The sequence below is a fragment of the Mobula birostris genome, chromosome 1, assembly GCF_030028105.1.
Source record: "Mobula birostris isolate sMobBir1 chromosome 1, sMobBir1.hap1, whole genome shotgun sequence".
In the NCBI taxonomy this organism is placed as follows: Eukaryota; Metazoa; Chordata; class Chondrichthyes; order Myliobatiformes; family Myliobatidae; genus Mobula; species Mobula birostris.
The window spans coordinates 226,639,050-226,656,108 of record NC_092370.1 but is presented as its reverse complement, the minus strand read 5'-3'; the positions used below and the strand labels follow the sequence as shown (position 1 = coordinate 226,656,108).

Here is a 17,059-nt window from a genome sequence, read left to right as displayed (position 1 = left end):
CGAATACTTTGCTTCAGTAGGCCACAGTTTAAGAACAAGGGGTAGGCCATTTAGAACAGTTGAGGAAAAAACTTTTTCACCCAGAGAGTGGTGGATATATGGAATGCTCTGCCCCAGAAGGCTGTGGAGGCCAAGTCTCTGAATGCTTTCAAAAAAGAGATGTTTAGAGCTCTTAAAGATAGCGGAATCAAAGGTTATGGGGATAAGGCAGGAACTGGATACTGATTGTGGATGATCAGCCATGATCACAGTGAATGGCGGTGCTGGCTCAAAGGGCCGAATGGCCTGCTCCTGCACCTATTGTCTATTGTCTATAGTATCCACCAGGGAAAAAGACCCTGGCAATTGTGGGGATGACTTAAAGCAGACAGAAACCGTTAAGCATATAGACATTAAGAAAGAGAATGTGCTGGAGCTTTTGAAAAACATTAAGTTAGATAAGTCACCGTGACCAGATGAGATGTACCCCAGGCTTCGATGGGCAGCAAGGGAGGAGATTGCTGTGCCTCTTGTGATGACCTTTGCGTCATCAATAGGGACAGGAGAGGTTCTGGAGGACTGGAGGGTTGTAAATGTTGTTTCCTTGTTTAAGATAGGGAGCAGAGATAATGCAGGACATTATAGACCAGTGAGTCTGACTTCAGTGGTGGACAAGTTGTTGGAGAAGATCCTGAGAGGCAGGATTTATGAGCATTTGGAGAGACATAACCTGATTAGGGATAGCCAGCAAAGCTTTGTCAAGGGCAGGTCGTGCCTTACAAGCTTGATTGAATACTTTGAGGATGTAACAAAACATATTGATGAAGGTAGAGCAGTGGATGTAGTGTTTATGGATTTCAGTAAGGCACTTGATAAGCTTCCCCATGCAAGGCTCCTTCAGAAAGTAAGGAGGTATGGGATCGAAGGAGACCTTGCTTTGTGGATCCAGAATTGGCTTGCCCACAGAAGGCAAAGAGTGGTTGTTGATGGTTTGTACTTTGCATGGAGGTCGGTGATCAATGGTGTTCCACAGGGATCTGTTCTGGGAACCCTTCTTTTGTGATTTTTATAAATGACCTGGATGAATAAGTCGAGGGGTGGGTTAGTAAGTTTGCTGATGACACAAAGGTTGGAGGTTTTGTGAACAGTTTGGAGGGTTGTCAGAGGTTACAGCGGGACATCGATAGGATGTAGAACTGGGCTGAGAAGTGGCAGATGGAGTTCAACCCAGATAAGTGTGAGGTGGTTCATTTTGGTAAGTCCAATTTGAAGACAGAATATAATATAAATGATAAGACTCTTGGCAGTGTGGAGGATCTGAGAGATCTTGGGCTCCGTGTCAGTAGGACACTCAAAGCTGCTGCGCAGGTTGACAGTGTTGTTAAGAAGGCATATGGTGTGTTGGCATTCATCAATTGTGGGATTGAGTTCAAGAGCCGCGAGGTAATGTTACAGCTATACAAGAGCTTGGTCAGACCCCACTTGTGTTCAGTTCTGGTCACCTCACTACAAGAACGATGTGGATACTATTGAGAGAGTGCTGAGGAGATTTATGAGCATGTTGCCCGGATTGGAGGGCATACCCTATGAGAATAGGTTGAGTGTACTTGGCCTTTTTCCTTGGAGCAACAGAGGATGAGAGGTGAACTGAAAGAGGTATATAAGATGATGAGGGGCGTTGATCGTGTGTATCGCCAGAGGCTTTCTCCCAGGGCTGAAATAGGTAACACAAGTGGGCATAGTTTTAAGGCGCTTGGAAATAGGTATCAAGGGGATGTCAGGGGTAAGTTCTTCACACAGAGTGGTGGGTGCATGGAATGAACTGCCAGTGGCGGTGGTGTAAGCGGATACAATAGGGTCTTTTAAAAGCCTTTTAGATAGGTACATGGAGCTTAGAAAAATAGAGTGCTATGTGCTAGGGAAATTCTAGGCAGTCCCTGGAGTAGGTTACATGGTCAGCATAACATGTAATGTGCTGTAAGTTTCTATATTCTATGTAATTCAGTTTCCGGACCATTCTCGTAAACCTCCTCTGGACCATCTCCAATGCCAGCACATCCTTTCTTAGATACTGGGCCCAAAACAGAAAAATCTACAGAAAATAGTGAATACAATCCAGTCCATACCAGAAAAGGCCCGTCCAACCACTGAGTAAGTCTACAAGGAGCATTGCCACAAGAAAGCAGTATTCATCATCAAGGACCCCCCACAATCCAAGCCAATCTCCCTTTGCACTGCTGCCAATGGGAAGGTGGCACAGAAGCCTTAAGTGCTACACCACCAGGTTCAGGAGCAGTTATTACCCATCAACCATCAGACTCTTGAACCAGCGTGGATAGCTTCACTCACCTGAACTCTGAACTGATTCCACAATCTACAGACTCACTTTTAGAGACTCTACAACTTGTGCTTTTAGTTTTTTTAAATTAATTTTATTTATTTGTTTGTTTGTTTATTTTATTTTATTCACGCGTCTATTTTTAATCATATATTTTTGTACTTGCACAGTTGGATTTCTTTTGCACATTGGTTATTTGAAGTACTTGTATGTAGTTTTTCATTGATTCTATTTAATTTCTTTGTTCTGAGAATGCCTGCAAGAATTTGAATCTCAGGGTATTTTATGGTGCCTTATGGTACATACTTTGATAATAAATTTACTTTGAACTTTGAAAATTGCTCACAATTAAGGATACCTATAAAAGACACATAGACATTTATATGTTGATACTGACAGTTGCAATACCATTGTTCTTGCAAATCACACTGAATATGCCAAGATGTGCAATGGACCAAGAACAGAGAACACAATTTATCCCAATTAAGAGTTAAAATCCCTTATGATTTGTCAAGAGGGAGAAAGAGTTAAGATGGATGGGCATGGACTAGGAAAATTTGGCAACATACAGTGTATTGTAAAAGTATTTAGCCCCCAGCCCTTTGTTTGCATAAATGAGTATTACAACCAGGGATTTTGATCAATTCAACTGACAATTTTTATTTGTGAATCACACGCTTCTTTTTTCACAATAGAGCCCAAAAAACAGGGAAAATTGTAAAGCATGAAAAACTAAAAATTCAAAACCTGTAATGTCAGCACTTCAAAAGTATTCATCCCTCTTTGCTCAGTACTTAGTTGAACCACTTCTCGCAGCTATTACAGCCAGTAATCTTTTTGAATAGGTCTTTATTAGCTTTACGTAATATGATGGAGCAAGGTTAGCCAATTCTTCTTTGCCAAATTGCCCAAGCTGTGCCAGGTTAGTTGGGGAGTGGCAGTGGACAGCAATCTTAAGGACTTGCCAGAGATGTTCAATCAGTTTAAGGTCAGGACTTTGGCTGGGCCACACAAGGACATCAATTTTCATAATTTGAAGCCACTCCATGGTTGCTCTGGCAATGTGCTTTGGGTTGCTGTCCTGTTGAAAGATGAACTTCCTCCCCAGTCTAAGCTTTCTGGCAGAGGCTAGCAGGTTTTTATCCAGGATCTCTCTGTATTTAGCAGCATTCATCTTCCTATCAATCCTGACCAGAATACTAGTCCCTTTGCTGAAAAGCATCCCCATAGCACGATGTTATCTCCACTATGCTTTATAGTAGGGATGCTGTTACCTTTATAGTACCGATGCGCAGTATTAGATTTAGGCCACTCGTACAGCTTGGTGTTGAGGCCAGGAAATTCCACTTTAATCTCATCCGACCACAAGACCTTCTTCCACATCTTAATGGTATCTTTTAAGTGACACTTGGGAAAGTCTTTACAGGCAAGGATATTCTTTTACTGTTGCCAAGGCTTCTTCCTAGACATTCTTCCATAAACACCCTCATTTATGCAAAGCCTTAGAGACTGTGGAGCCACAAACGTCATCTCCAGTTGCAGCTCATTCAGAGTGATTTGACGTCACAGTAGCCTCCCTTTCATATGCCATTCTTCTCCAGCAACTAGTTCAGAGGAGCAGCCTGACCTATGTCGCTCAACAGTTTCATATTTTTTCCTCTTTTTCACGATGATCTGCACTGAGCAACAAAGTATGTTTAGTGCCTTGTACCCTTCGTCAGACTTGTGCTTCCCTATTATCATTTCTCTGTCTTGTCTTGAATGCTCTTTTATCTACATTTTGGTTTCGTCTTTTGAAAATCTACTATACTCTTGGACCTTACAGAGATATGGTGATCCTTCAATTTTCTACATCAACAAATTGGATGAATTGGTACGGTAATACAGTATATTTTGAATCTGAGGAAAGTTAGCATATCAATTACAAAGTGGACGAATACATTTTCAGTCTCACAATTTTGGATTTTAATATTTAGTAAATTGTCAACAGGTTTTGGAACTTTTATTTTATTTTTTTCATGATGCACTATGTTTCGTAGTGGTGATGGCCTCTGTCGGTCGTGGTCGACCATGGGTACATGCGCCTCTGGTAGTCACTGGTTTGTGGCCTCTCCAGGGCGCAAGCCAGGGCAGAGTTGATATGATGATCTTTCTGTTGCCCATGCAGTGGGGTTCCCCTCTCCATGCTGATAACAGGTCCAAAGGAACGATGAAAGTTGATACAGTTTGGTGCCAGCAGCATCGCAGGAGTTGCAGTGCTGGTGCTGGGTACAGCAGTCAGCTGCCTTCGGGACTCTGACTCCGGATTTTCCTCGGGGTTTACTCCCAAAGCCTTTCCCGTGAGCGGGTATAGCTGCAAGGCAGCGGTGGTTTGAAATCGGAGTTTTCCCTCTCCTAGATGAGCTACCATCCATGGTTAATGAGCCCCATCTGCACAGAGCAACTGGTTTTAAGGTGCCAGTGGCCCGCCTTTGCCCCTTCTCCTGTCGGTGAGAACAGCTCCACTGGGCATAAGAACTATGCCACACATGAAGGCCAAGAGTTGGGCTTGGTTGTCAAAGGCTGTTTGAGACGCACGGTAACGTTTTGTAGATTAGCTCAAAAAATCCTACTTCAGCATATTGAAATTTAGAAAAAATGAAACAGTAAAGTATGAAAATAGTTGTAGGAGCTGAATACCCTTTCATTACATTGTATATTATGTTGATTGTGAATAAAGATAGAAATATTAAATATTATTTTGTGATCAAATTTAGGCAGCTCTATGCTGGAGGAACTCAACAAGTCAAGCAGCATATAGAGAGAGGAACAAACAATTCACCTTTCGGGCCAAGATCTGATGTCTCAGCCTGATAAATCAATGTTTTATTCCCCTCCATAGATGCTGCCTGACCTCCTGAGTTCTTCCAGCAATTTGAGTGTGTTGCTCAAGACTTCCAGCATCTGTGGAATCTCTTGTGTTTATGGGGCCACTCTATGACTCTAAATTAGGACCAGATGTTGGAAATACCAGTATGTAGAAGCAATGAAAAAAAAATGAACTAATAATCATTTTGGCAGGAGGGGAAAGGTGTTAATGAGATAATATTCAAAACAGTCAAAAGGGTGGCCCCACCACTGTCTGTAAGGACTTTCGATGTTTGCCCTATGACCGCATGGGTTTCTTTCATCTGCTCCGGTTCCCTTCCACATCCCAAAGATGTTTGGATGTTAGGGTTAGTGAGTTGTGGGCATGCATTGTTGGCACCAGAAATGTGGTAACACTTGCAGACTGCCCCTAGCACATCTTCAGCCTTTGTTAGTTGACACAAATGAGGCACTTCCATGTACATTTTGATGTACATGCAACAAATAAAATAATCTTTATCTTTTAAAATAAAAGGTTGGACCTCAAGCTAGAAGAGCTAACCCTAATGAATGTATGTATAGTAAACAAGCAAAAAGCAAAGGAAACCCTACCACCCCATATCCTTTCCCCTTCCCAGCCCTCCCCTCCCCTCACCCCTCCCGTATGTGCTGTTGAGGTCCAACCGACCCCCACACTTAGTTCAGCTGTCGGTCTCTTCTAAATACAACAGTAATGATTGCCAGATTTTTTGAAATTCCTTGAGTCTGTCCTTGATAATGTATTTTATCTTCTCTAGATGCAGAGTATCCATTAACGCAGCCAGCCATTGTCTGAGTGATGGAGTTTCCTCCTTTTTCCAGAACATCAGTATGAGTTTCTTTCCATTAAGTATGCCATAGGTCAGGAGTTGCTGCTGGGTAGCCTGGAATTTATTTGACCTTGCAGAAGTTCCAAAAATTATTAAAATGGGGTCTGGTATTATCTGAACTTTTGGTACCTTCGATAGGACCTCAAATATTTGCTTCCAATATTCTTGTATCCTGGACATAAAGCATAACTATGTAACAAATTTGCCTCCGAGGACTTGCATTTCTCACACATTGGGGACACCTCTGGGAATATTTTATGAATCCTTACTTTTGAGTAATGTAGTCTATGTAGGATTTTAAATTGTATTAAACAATGCTTGGCATTGAAGGAACAGGAGTTGACATACTCCAAAGCCTCATTCCATATAATCTCCTCTATCTCTGTATCCAACTCCCTTTCCCACTCTTTTTTAATATTATCCGTTGTTGTGTGACACTTGTTTTGTATGGCATCATACAGGTAGGCGATGATGTGTTCTGTCCCTAACCATGATCTTATATTTGTTTCAATCTTGTACAGATTAACATTTGAAAGCCTTACAGCATCGTTCCTGCATTATGTGTCATTGCCAGACTATAAGCATATTTAGGAAGTGGGTGGAGAATTGTGCTGTGTAGTCATTGTTCAAAAGCACCATGCATTCCTTCCTTTTGGCCTAACTGTTCACAGCATTAATAACTTAAGGATCTGCTTCCTCCTCTACCCCACTGACAATGTTAGAGAGGCAATCACGTTCTTCACTGATATTACCACTCAGTAAGACTATAAGATACAAGAGCAGAATTAGCCATTTGGCCTACTGAGTCTACTCTGCCATGAGGTTAAAAGACTATATATATGTACAGTGCCTTTTAAAATACTTCCCCCCCACCCCGGAAGTTTTCTTGTTTTATTGTTTTACAACAGTGAATCACAGTGGATTTCAGCTGGCTTTCTTGACACTGATCAACAGAAAAAGACTTTTATGTCAAAATAAAAACAGATCTCCACAAAGTGATCTAAATTAATAACAGATATATAGCACAAAATAATTGATTGCTTTAAGTATTCACCCCCTTTAATATGACACATCAAATCATCTCTGGTGCAGCCAATTGGTTTTAGAAGTCATATAATTAGTTAAACAGAGATCACTAGTGTACAGTAAAGGTGTTTTAATTGACTGTAGTAAAAATTCACCTGTATCTGGACATCCAACTGCTAGTGAGTCAGTACCCTGGCAAAAACTACACCATGAAGAAACAAGAATTCTCCAAGCTACTTTATGAAAAGGTTATTGAAAAGCACAAGTCAGGAGATGGATACAAGAAAATCTCCAAGTCACTGAATATCCCTTGGAGTACAGTTAAGTCAATCATCAAGAAATGGAAAGAAAATGACACAGCTGTAAATCGCCATCCTCTAAGTGATATTGCAAGAAGGGGATTAGTGAGGGAGGCCACCAAGAGACCTACGACAACTCTGGAGGAGTTTCAAACTTCAGTAGCTGAGATGGGAGAGACTGCGCATACAACTGTTGCCCAAGTGCTTCACCAGTTGCAGCTTTATGGGAGAGTGCAAAGAGAAAGCCACTGTGAAAAAACTCACACGGAGTCTCGGCCAGTTTGCCAGAAGGCATGTGGGAGACTCTGAAGTTAGCTGGAAAAAGGTTCTCTGGTCTGATTAAACCAAAATTGAGCTTTTTCAAACAAGTCTTCTTTTGCTGCTGTTATTTTGTAGCTTGTTGTGTTCTATGTTGTTCTGCTGAGTGTTGTGGGCATGTTACATTGGTACTGGAATGTGTGGTGAAATTTGAGGGCTGCCCCCAACTCATCCTCAGGTGTGTTGGTTGTTGACACAACGACAAACGTCACTGTATGTTCCAGTGTACATGTGCTAAATAAATTTCAATCTTGAACCTTGGATCATTGCTGATTTATTTTCCCTTTTAAACCCTATTCTCCTGCCTTCTCCCCATCACCTTACTAATCAAGAACCTATCAACCTCTGTTTTAAATATATCCAATGACTTGGTTTTCACAGTCATCTGCAGCAATGGATTCCAAGAATCACCACCTTCTGACTAAAGAAGTTCTTCCACAACACACAAAACGCTGGTGGAACACAGCAGGCCAGGCAGCATCTATAGGAAGAAGTACAGTCGACGTTTCGGGCCGAGACCAGCATTTTGTATGTGTTGCTTGAATTTCCAGCATCTGCGGATTTCCTCGTGTTTAAGTTCTTCCACATCTCTGTTCTAAAGGTATGTCCTTCTATTCTGAGGCTGTGCCCTCTAACCCTAGACTCTCCCACTATTGGAAACATCCTCTCCACAAGACGCAATATTACTTGAACCAAGAAGGCAGAAGACATTTGGTGCCTATGTGGCCAATTTACAGGTATGACAGGGCCTTCTGAAGGAACTGGTATGAGGAAGGGGGAGCAAGATTTGCACTACAAAAATAGAAATGTTTTTGATTCTATTGAACCAGTAGCAAGTGGTATTAACAATGGCACAGAGTACGATCATTCCACTAAAAAAAATTACTTACTCAATTTAATAATGGAGGAAAATTATAAAACAAGGTCCAAGAGGCTTGACAGAAGAGTATTCCTTAGGCCCCATATCTAAGAAAGGATGTGTCAGCATTGAAGAGGGTTCAGTGGAGGTTCATGAGAATGACCCCAGAAATGAAAGGGTTAATGTATGACGAGTTAATGGAAAGGTGGGAAGAATAAATTGGGATTATTCCCTTGGATGCTTGATGGCTGGCATAGATTTAGCATGCTAAAGTTCTTGTTTCTGTGTGGAATGACCTTTATTATGGATCAACAATGCCTACCGAAGTTGATGGTGTCTTTGCCAAAAGCATCTTGGTGCAGGTTCTCAGTGGTAATCTTCCACTGCGCTCCATAGGGAGCCTGGCTATGAAGCAAGCTGACACATAATGACCCTCTAAACCTATCAGGAGATACCTGGATTTCTGTGCCCCAGAATACATGCTTGGAAGACAGACACACTTGGAGCTGCCAGCAAAAATCAGTATGCTTCAGCCTGGCATACCAAAACCAACTTCTTTCACCATGCAGCACATTTAGCCACTCACCATCCGCAGATTCTGCGTCGTCCTCGTTTCCACAGCTCTCAAAATCTCTCGAAACCGATTAACTCCGCGTGTCAAGTTTCTGTATAATGAAATTAAGAAGAAATAATAAGCTTTTTGCAGCACAGTAGTGCAGGCGTTAGCAATATGCTGTTGCAGCACCAATGAAGGGTTCAATTCCATACTTTGTGTAACGAGTTTGTATTTTTTTCCTTGACTGCATGGGATTCATAGAATATAGAACAGTATAGATAGTACATGTTCTTCAGCCCAAGATTTTGTGCCTAACCTTTATACCTACTCCGAGATCAATCTAACCCTCCCTCCTACATAACCCTCCATTTTCCTCTGGGTACTCCAGTTTCCTGCTACATTCCAAAGCCATGAGGGTTAGTAGGTTAATTGGTAACTTGGGTGTAAATGGGCGCATTAGGCTGGAAGAACCTGTTATCATGCTGTACTGTTAAATAAAAATAAATGTAATACTAAAAAAATAACAAAAACATGTTTTATTTTAATAAGGAGTTCAATACTCTGAACCAACTGCTAATCAACTGAACAACACTAGGTCTTTAGCTGGTATTTCTAATGGTGATAATGGCTATAAAACCCAATTTTACATGTTATTCTGTATTCTGTTATTGTTTTATCTTGTTCTAACTCAAAGCACTGTGTAATGATTTGATCTACATGCACACTATGCAAGACAAACTTTTCAAAGTACCTTGGTAAACGTGATTATAATAAACCAATTCCATTTCCAAATACTTTACTGATACTTTTCAAAGATGGAAACATTAACTTCCCCTGATTTAGCCTATGCATAAGTAATCCACTCTTAGTGGGTCAAACAGCATCTGTGGTGGGTAAAGGAATTAAAACCCGGAGAGTGGAGAGGACAGACAGACAGAACAAAGAGGAGATGTGGAGGGCTGACACAGGAGCCCAAGGTGATTGGTGGACTGAGGAAGGGTGGAGGATAATAGGCAGGTCAAGTCAAGTAGGAGAGGGGAGGGATGGAGTTGGAAAACTGCAGTAGGTTGATGATGGATGATAAATGAAGAGGAAACTAAAATGAGGAGACAGATGGAGCAGGGTGGGAAGAGGGGAGAGTGAAGTTGGATACAGCTGCCGGAAGGTGTTGATTCACCTACTGATGCTTCTTGACCTGTGGAGTGCCTCAACCGTCTGGTAACAGTGGGGTAGAACCTGTCCTTAAACTAGGTGATCTATAAAGAGTGATGCAGCATTAAATGATGTGACATAAAACCAGAAAATGTTGTAAATACTCTGCAGGTCAGGCAGTATCTGCAGAGATACAGATACAGATACAGTTAATGGTCATGACTGATGTCCTTTCTTTAGGCCTGGGAAAAATTAGACATCAAACAAAGTGACAGGGAGAGTCATGGAGGACTGAGGGAATGTCCTTGATAAGATAAAGTAGATTAAAAAGTCGGGCATTTTATCTTCTGCATAACCACCAATGGATGATGGCAGAGATGGAAGTCTAAACCGCTGAGGGAACAGAAGATTGAACACAGAACAATACAGCACAGTACAGGCCCTTTGACCCATGATGTTGTGCTGACCTTTAAACCTACTCAAAGATCAATCTAACCCTTCCCTCCCACATAGTCCTGCATTCTTCCATTCATCCATGTGCCTATTAAGAGTCTCTTAAATGTTCCTAATATACTGTATCTGCCAGGCAGGGTCCCACGTACCCACCTATGTAAAAAAACCTACCTCTGACATCCCATAAGACCATAAAACATAGGAGCAGAATTAAGCCATCTGGCCCATTGAGTCTGCTCCACCATTCAATCATGGCTGATCCTTTTTTTAATCTTCTCCTCAACCCCAGTTCCCAGCCTTCTCCCCATAACTTTTGATGCCATGTCCAATCAAGAACCTATTAATCTCTGTCTTAAATACACCCAAAGACTTGGCCTCCACAGCTGCATGTGGCAACAGATTCCACAAATTCACCACCATTTACTAAAGAAGTTTCTCCACATCTCTGTCTTGAAAGGGCACCCCTCTATCCTGAGGCTGTGCCCTCTTGTCTTAGACTCCCCCCATGGGAAACATCCTTTCCACATCTACTCTGTCTAGGCCTTTCAACATTCAAAAGGCTTCAATGAGATCCCCCCTCGTTCTTCTGAATTCCAGTAAGTACAGACCCAAAGCCATCAAACGCTTCTCGTATGATAACCCTTTCATTCCTGGAACATCTTTTCGAAGATGACGGGCCCAAAACTGTTCACAATACTCAAGGTGAGGCCTCACCAGTGCCTTATAAAGTCTTAGCATCACACCCTTGCTCTTGTATTCTGGACCTCTTGAAAAGAATGCTAGCATGGCATTTGCCTTCCTCACCACTGACTCAACCTGCAATTTAACTTTCAGGGTGTTCTGTACAAGGACTTCCAAGTCCCTCGGCATTTCAGATTCCTGGATTTTCTCCCTATTTAGAAAATAGTCTGCACATTTATTTCTACTACCAAAGTGCATGACCATGCATTTTCCAAAATTGTATTTCATTTGCCACTTTCTTGCCCATTCTCCTAATCCGTTTAAGTCCTTTTACTTTCCTCCAATCACCTTAAAATTATGCCCTCTTGTATATGCCCTGGTAAAAAGCTTCTAGCTGTCCACTCTTTCTATGTCTCTTATCATTTTATACACTTCTATCAACCTCCTTCAGTCCAAACAGAAGAGCCCAGCGTGTTGAACCTATCCTTATAAGCCATACTCTCTAATTCAGGCAGCATCCTGATAATTCTCCTCTGCACACTCTCTAAATATATAGAATAGACAATAGACTATAGGTGCAGGAGTAGGCCATTCGGCCCTTTGAGCCAGCACCACCATTCACTGTGATCATGGCTGATCATCCACAATCAGTACCCCGTTCCTGCCTTCTCCCCATATCCATTAACTCTGCCATCATTAAGAGCTCTACCTAACTCCTTCTTGAAAGCATCCAGAGAATTGGCCTCCACTGACTTCTGAGGCAGAGCATAGTGCAGCATAGGAACAGGACCTTCTGTATCCTTCCTATAAAGAGGCAACCAGAAACAAACACAATACTCCAAGTAATACTTCAATTAGTTGAAAGTGCCCTAGATGTGAATTCTGTAAGCTTTTAAACAACAATCTTTGTAAAGATCTAGTTGTGATTTTCTTTGGTTGGAAGCTATGGTACATTGGTATGGATATCAGACAAAACAAATATGATATTATTGAAAGGTGGAGGGGATTTTGAGGAGACACAAGAGACTGCAGATGCTTGGAATATTTATTTTTACTGAGATACAGAGTGGAATAGGCCCTTCCAGCCCTTTGAGCTATGCCACCCAGTGATCCCCGATTTAACCTAAACCTAATCATAGGACAATTAACAGTGACCAATTAACCTACTAAGTGGTACATCTTCAGTCTGTGGGAGAAAACCTTCGAATTCCAAGGGGAGGACGTACAGACTCCTCACAGATGACACCAGAATTGAGCTCCAAACTCCGACGCCCTGAGTTGCAACAGCATTGTGCTAACCGCTACACTACTGTGGCACCACACAAAAAGTGCTGAATATGGAGCAATGCACAAAGTGCTGAAGGCACTCGGTGGGTCAGGCCGCATCTACGGAGGGAAATGGACAGTCGACATTTTACAGGTGAGATCTTTCATCTGGCTGATCTCTCAATCCATCTGAAGGGTCTCAACCTGAACCATCGACTGTCCATTTCCCTTCACAGATGCTGTGTGACCCTGTGTGACACTCTAAGGTTTGGGTGGTATAACGCTGGGTTTCAGTCCAGTCATGTTGCATGAAGCCTGCATTTAACAAAAAAAAATTCAGCTTCACCCTGAACTTATCTGTCACCCCTGGTTTTGATGTTGGTGTGAATTCTTCACTTTAGAAAGAAATGTCTCCCACATTTCACAGCAGTGTATAACATTTCTTAATTCATTTTAATGAAATGAAATTGGGTATGGCTGAGGAGACCAGCATCTATTGCCCTACTGCCATTCAGAAGGAGGTGGCAGTTGAAACACCTCAGTCTTTTTGGTGAAGCTGCTCCCAAAGAGTTGTTAAGAAAGGAGTTCCAGGATTTAGACTTCAACAGTGATAAACGATCAATGATACTCAGATTCAGGTGAATTTATTTCTCAGAAGTACATTGAAACATACTGTGAAATGTGTTGCCTGCGTTAACAACCAGCATAACCTAAGGACGTGCTATGGGTAGCCCATAAGTGTCGCCACACATTGTGGTGCCTACATGGTATGCACGTTATATTCAGCAGAACAACACAAGCAGCAACAACACCACCAATACTCACCAACCCACCCACTCCCACACACTGTGACAAAAAACACTCGGTAAATGTACTCTTACATGTACATTCACACACACAAACAAACATTGCCTTGTCATTCTGCTTTTGTTGCACTGAGTGTACACACTTCAGTGTCTTCCCTGATATAGTCTTAATGGGTCCTAAACCGAGCTGATCCACCATCAACGCTGCCCTCAACTGCATCTCTTCCATTAATTTATTCTCTGATGCACTCGGGTTGGCTTTACGGTGCCTTCCTGCCTTACCCGACAGTATATTCCATTTCTTTAGTAATGAGTATATGTTGTTTATATACTGTACTGTGTTTAAGGCAGATACTTCTGTTTATTTTGCAATACGATTGTAACTACATTGTGGGGTACATCATATTCTAACTTGTGTACTATTAAGTTAACTTTGTGGATATTTAAAGATGGTAGGTCCTGGTGCCTAATAAACAGGGCTCTCCACCCTCTGTAGGGGAGAGAGATAGGAGCTGCAAGGATTGCAACTTCACACTGGACCAGAATAAATACAGTGCTATTATTATATTTTCTGTTAGACATCTTTTTGTAAATATTGGCAGTTTTCCTTCAGCTATTTTTGCTCATTTTTGTAAGTTTGACTTTTGGCGCACCTAATAAATACCCCTCCACTAAAGTGCTAAGCGACTCCAGCCATTTTTTCCTTTGGTCATAACCCACGTTTTAGCATACAGGCAGCCCTTCAATTCTGGGGCTATGACCTCCTGTCCAAGTTCTGTGCTACAGTTTGGAGGGGAGCCTGCAGCTGGCAGAGTGAACTGAGCTTGTCCTTCTTGGTGGTGGAGGGTGAGATTGCGAGGTGCTGTCTGAGTAACTTGCCATGAGGGATTAGATTGCATTTTACAGGTGGCACTACTGTAGCCATGGGTGTGTCTGTGTCAGAAGGAATGAATGTTCAGGATTATTGATGGGGAGCCAATCAATCAGGTTGCTTTAGCCAGGAAGGTGTTGATAGATGTTGGAGCTTCACTCATCCAAGCAAGAAGAGTTTATGGAAAGGTTGAATGAGCTACAGCTTTTCTCTCTGGAGCAGAGGAGGATGACAGGTGACTTGATAGATGCATATCAGGTGATAAGAAGCCAGCATCTTTTTCCCAGGGTGGAAATGGCTAATACAAGGGGGCATAATTTTAAGGTGATTGTCGAAAAGTATGGGGGGCGGTGTTTGTCAGAGGTAGGATTTTTACACAGAGAGTGGTAAGTGTATGAAACTCACTGCCAGGTGTGGTGGTAAAGGCAGATTCATTAGGGGGATTTAAGAGACTCTTAGATAGGCACATGGATGAAAGACAAACAGAGGGTGCTGTGTGAGGTGCTGTTAGAGTGATCTTGGAGTAGGTTCAACATCATGGGCCAATAGACCTGTACTGTGCTGTACTGTTCTGTCCTAGCTTCACCATGTTGGAGCTTCACTCATCCAAGCAATCATGCATTATCTATCATGGAAAAGTTGAGTGACCTGGAATTTTCTTTTTCGAACAAGGAAGATGAGAGATGACTTGCCAGAAGTGTTTAAGATAAACAGAAGCACACATAAAGTGGACAAGCATCTTTTTCCCAGGGCAGAAATGGCTAATACGGGGGGTGGGGGGGGGGCATAATTTTAAGGTGATTGCAGGGAAGTATGGAGGGATGTCATAGAGAATGATTGGGGTGTGGAACACGCTACCAGAGGCCGTGGCAGAGGCAGACATGTTAGGGGCATTTAAGAGACTCTTGGGCACATGGATGTAATTGGGAAGGAAGTACAGAGGCCTTCGGACCCACACTACCAGGTTCAGAAACGGTTACCCTACAACTATCAAGATCCTGAACCAACCTGGATAACTTCACTCAGCTGAACACTGAACTGATCCCACCATCTACAGACTCACTTTCGAAGACTCTTTACAACCCACATTCCCCAGATTATTTTCTTTGCACAATCTGTCCTTGCACATTGGCTGTTTGTCAGTCTTTGTTTATGTATAGAATTTTGTAAATTCTTTTGTATTTTTTATTTTCCTGTAAATGCCTGCAAGAAAAAGAATATCAAGGTAGTATATGGTAACATAAAGCTACTTTGATAATAAATTTTACTTTGACCTTGAAGGGTGGTGGTGGTGGAAGCAGATCTGATAGAGGCACCTAAAAGGCTTTTAGACAGGTACAAGATTATGCAGGTAATAGAGGAACTTGGATCAGGCAAAAGATAATTAATTTAATTTGGCATTGTGGGCCGAAGTATCTGTTCCTGTACTGATCTGTTCTATATTTTATATCAGAATCAGACTTAATGTCACAGGCATATGTCATGAAATGTGTTGTTTTTAATGATGGGCCATTAATGATGGATGCTGGGAAGGCTATTGCCCATGATGGATCTGACTGAGTTCACAACTTTCTACAGCTTCTTTCGATCCTGTGCAGTTGCCTCTGCCCCCACCCCCCATACCAGATGGTGATGCAGCCACCGTCTGGACTGCGTTCATAATCTTTAAACTGGTCACCCCTCAGTTATCTCTTTCTTGGAGAAATATGTCTTCATTTCTGAAGGTGGTTCAGGGTTTTGACCTGAAACATCAACAGTTCCTATTCCTTCCACACATGCTGCTCGACCCATTGAGTGTACCTCCAGCAGACCATTTTTCCATTTCTTCTCAAATTTGGTATTTAAGTAACTTAAATAATAGTATCAATTGAGGAGATAAGTTCAAAGGAGGTATGTGGGACAATTTTTAAAAAAAAATTTACACATAGAGTAAACTGGAATGTGCTGCCAGAGGTGCTGGTGGGGTTCTGGTCAAGTCTGTGCTGAGCTGCTGTCTCCATTGAATTCATGGCTCTGTCTTAGTTATTTTTAGGTTCATAAGGGAGGGTTTTGAGAACAGAGTGGAGAGTTAGGGGTCAGGTTATGGTTTAGGGACAGGGATGTTGGGGAGTTAGAGATCAGGCCAGGATTCAGGTTAGAGTGCTCTAATCGTCAAAATTCCCATGGATAGATGTTGTGTCATCAAGACCAGCAGGAATGAGGGCTGGTGACACCCCCAGGATGGCAAATCCCTCATTTTGGTGGGTTCCACGATCAGAGGTCAGTGCAGACAGGAAGCTGAAGGCTGGTGATCTCCTAGATCAGTAAGTCGATCTAGGAGGCCTGGAGTTTGTGGTCCTGTCATTGTCAAGTCCTGGGATTGATAACAAGATCGAAGCCCAAAGGTTGAAGACCAAAGTCAGTAATTCCAGAGGTCAAGACCTAATAGCCAAAGCTGTGAGTCTGCAAGTTCACTGAGGAAGTCTGCAAGTCCACTAGGAAATTTGGAAGCCTAATGTCTGCGAGTCCACTGGAAGCTGAAGGCTGTGCCTGTCCTGGGTTGGAAGCCTGCCTGTGTGTGTGAGTGGGTGGGTGGGAGACAGGAAGGAAAGGGGTCTTTATTTTGCTGTTGTTGTTTTATAGCTATTATTGTGTTGTTACTGTTGCTGCTTTGTGTTGGAACAGTGTGGGTTTGCCATGTTGGTGCTGGAATGTGTGGTGACACTTGTGAGCTGCCCCTAGTATATCCTTAGGTTGTGT

General features: G+C 42.3%; 1 protein-coding gene across 2 annotated transcripts in view; it reads right to left on the bottom strand.

Moving 5' to 3' along the window:
* ttc7b (tetratricopeptide repeat domain 7B) overlaps positions 1-17,059 on the bottom strand; it is a 470,264-nt gene that overhangs the window by 274,712 nt on the left and 178,493 nt on the right. For both annotated transcript variants that reach the window (XM_072272880.1, XM_072272891.1), the window contains exon 6: positions 9,122-9,200. In XM_072272880.1, coding sequence (XP_072128981.1) covers positions 9,122-9,200 — 79 coding nt within the window. The remainder of the gene's footprint in view (positions 1-9,121; positions 9,201-17,059) is intronic.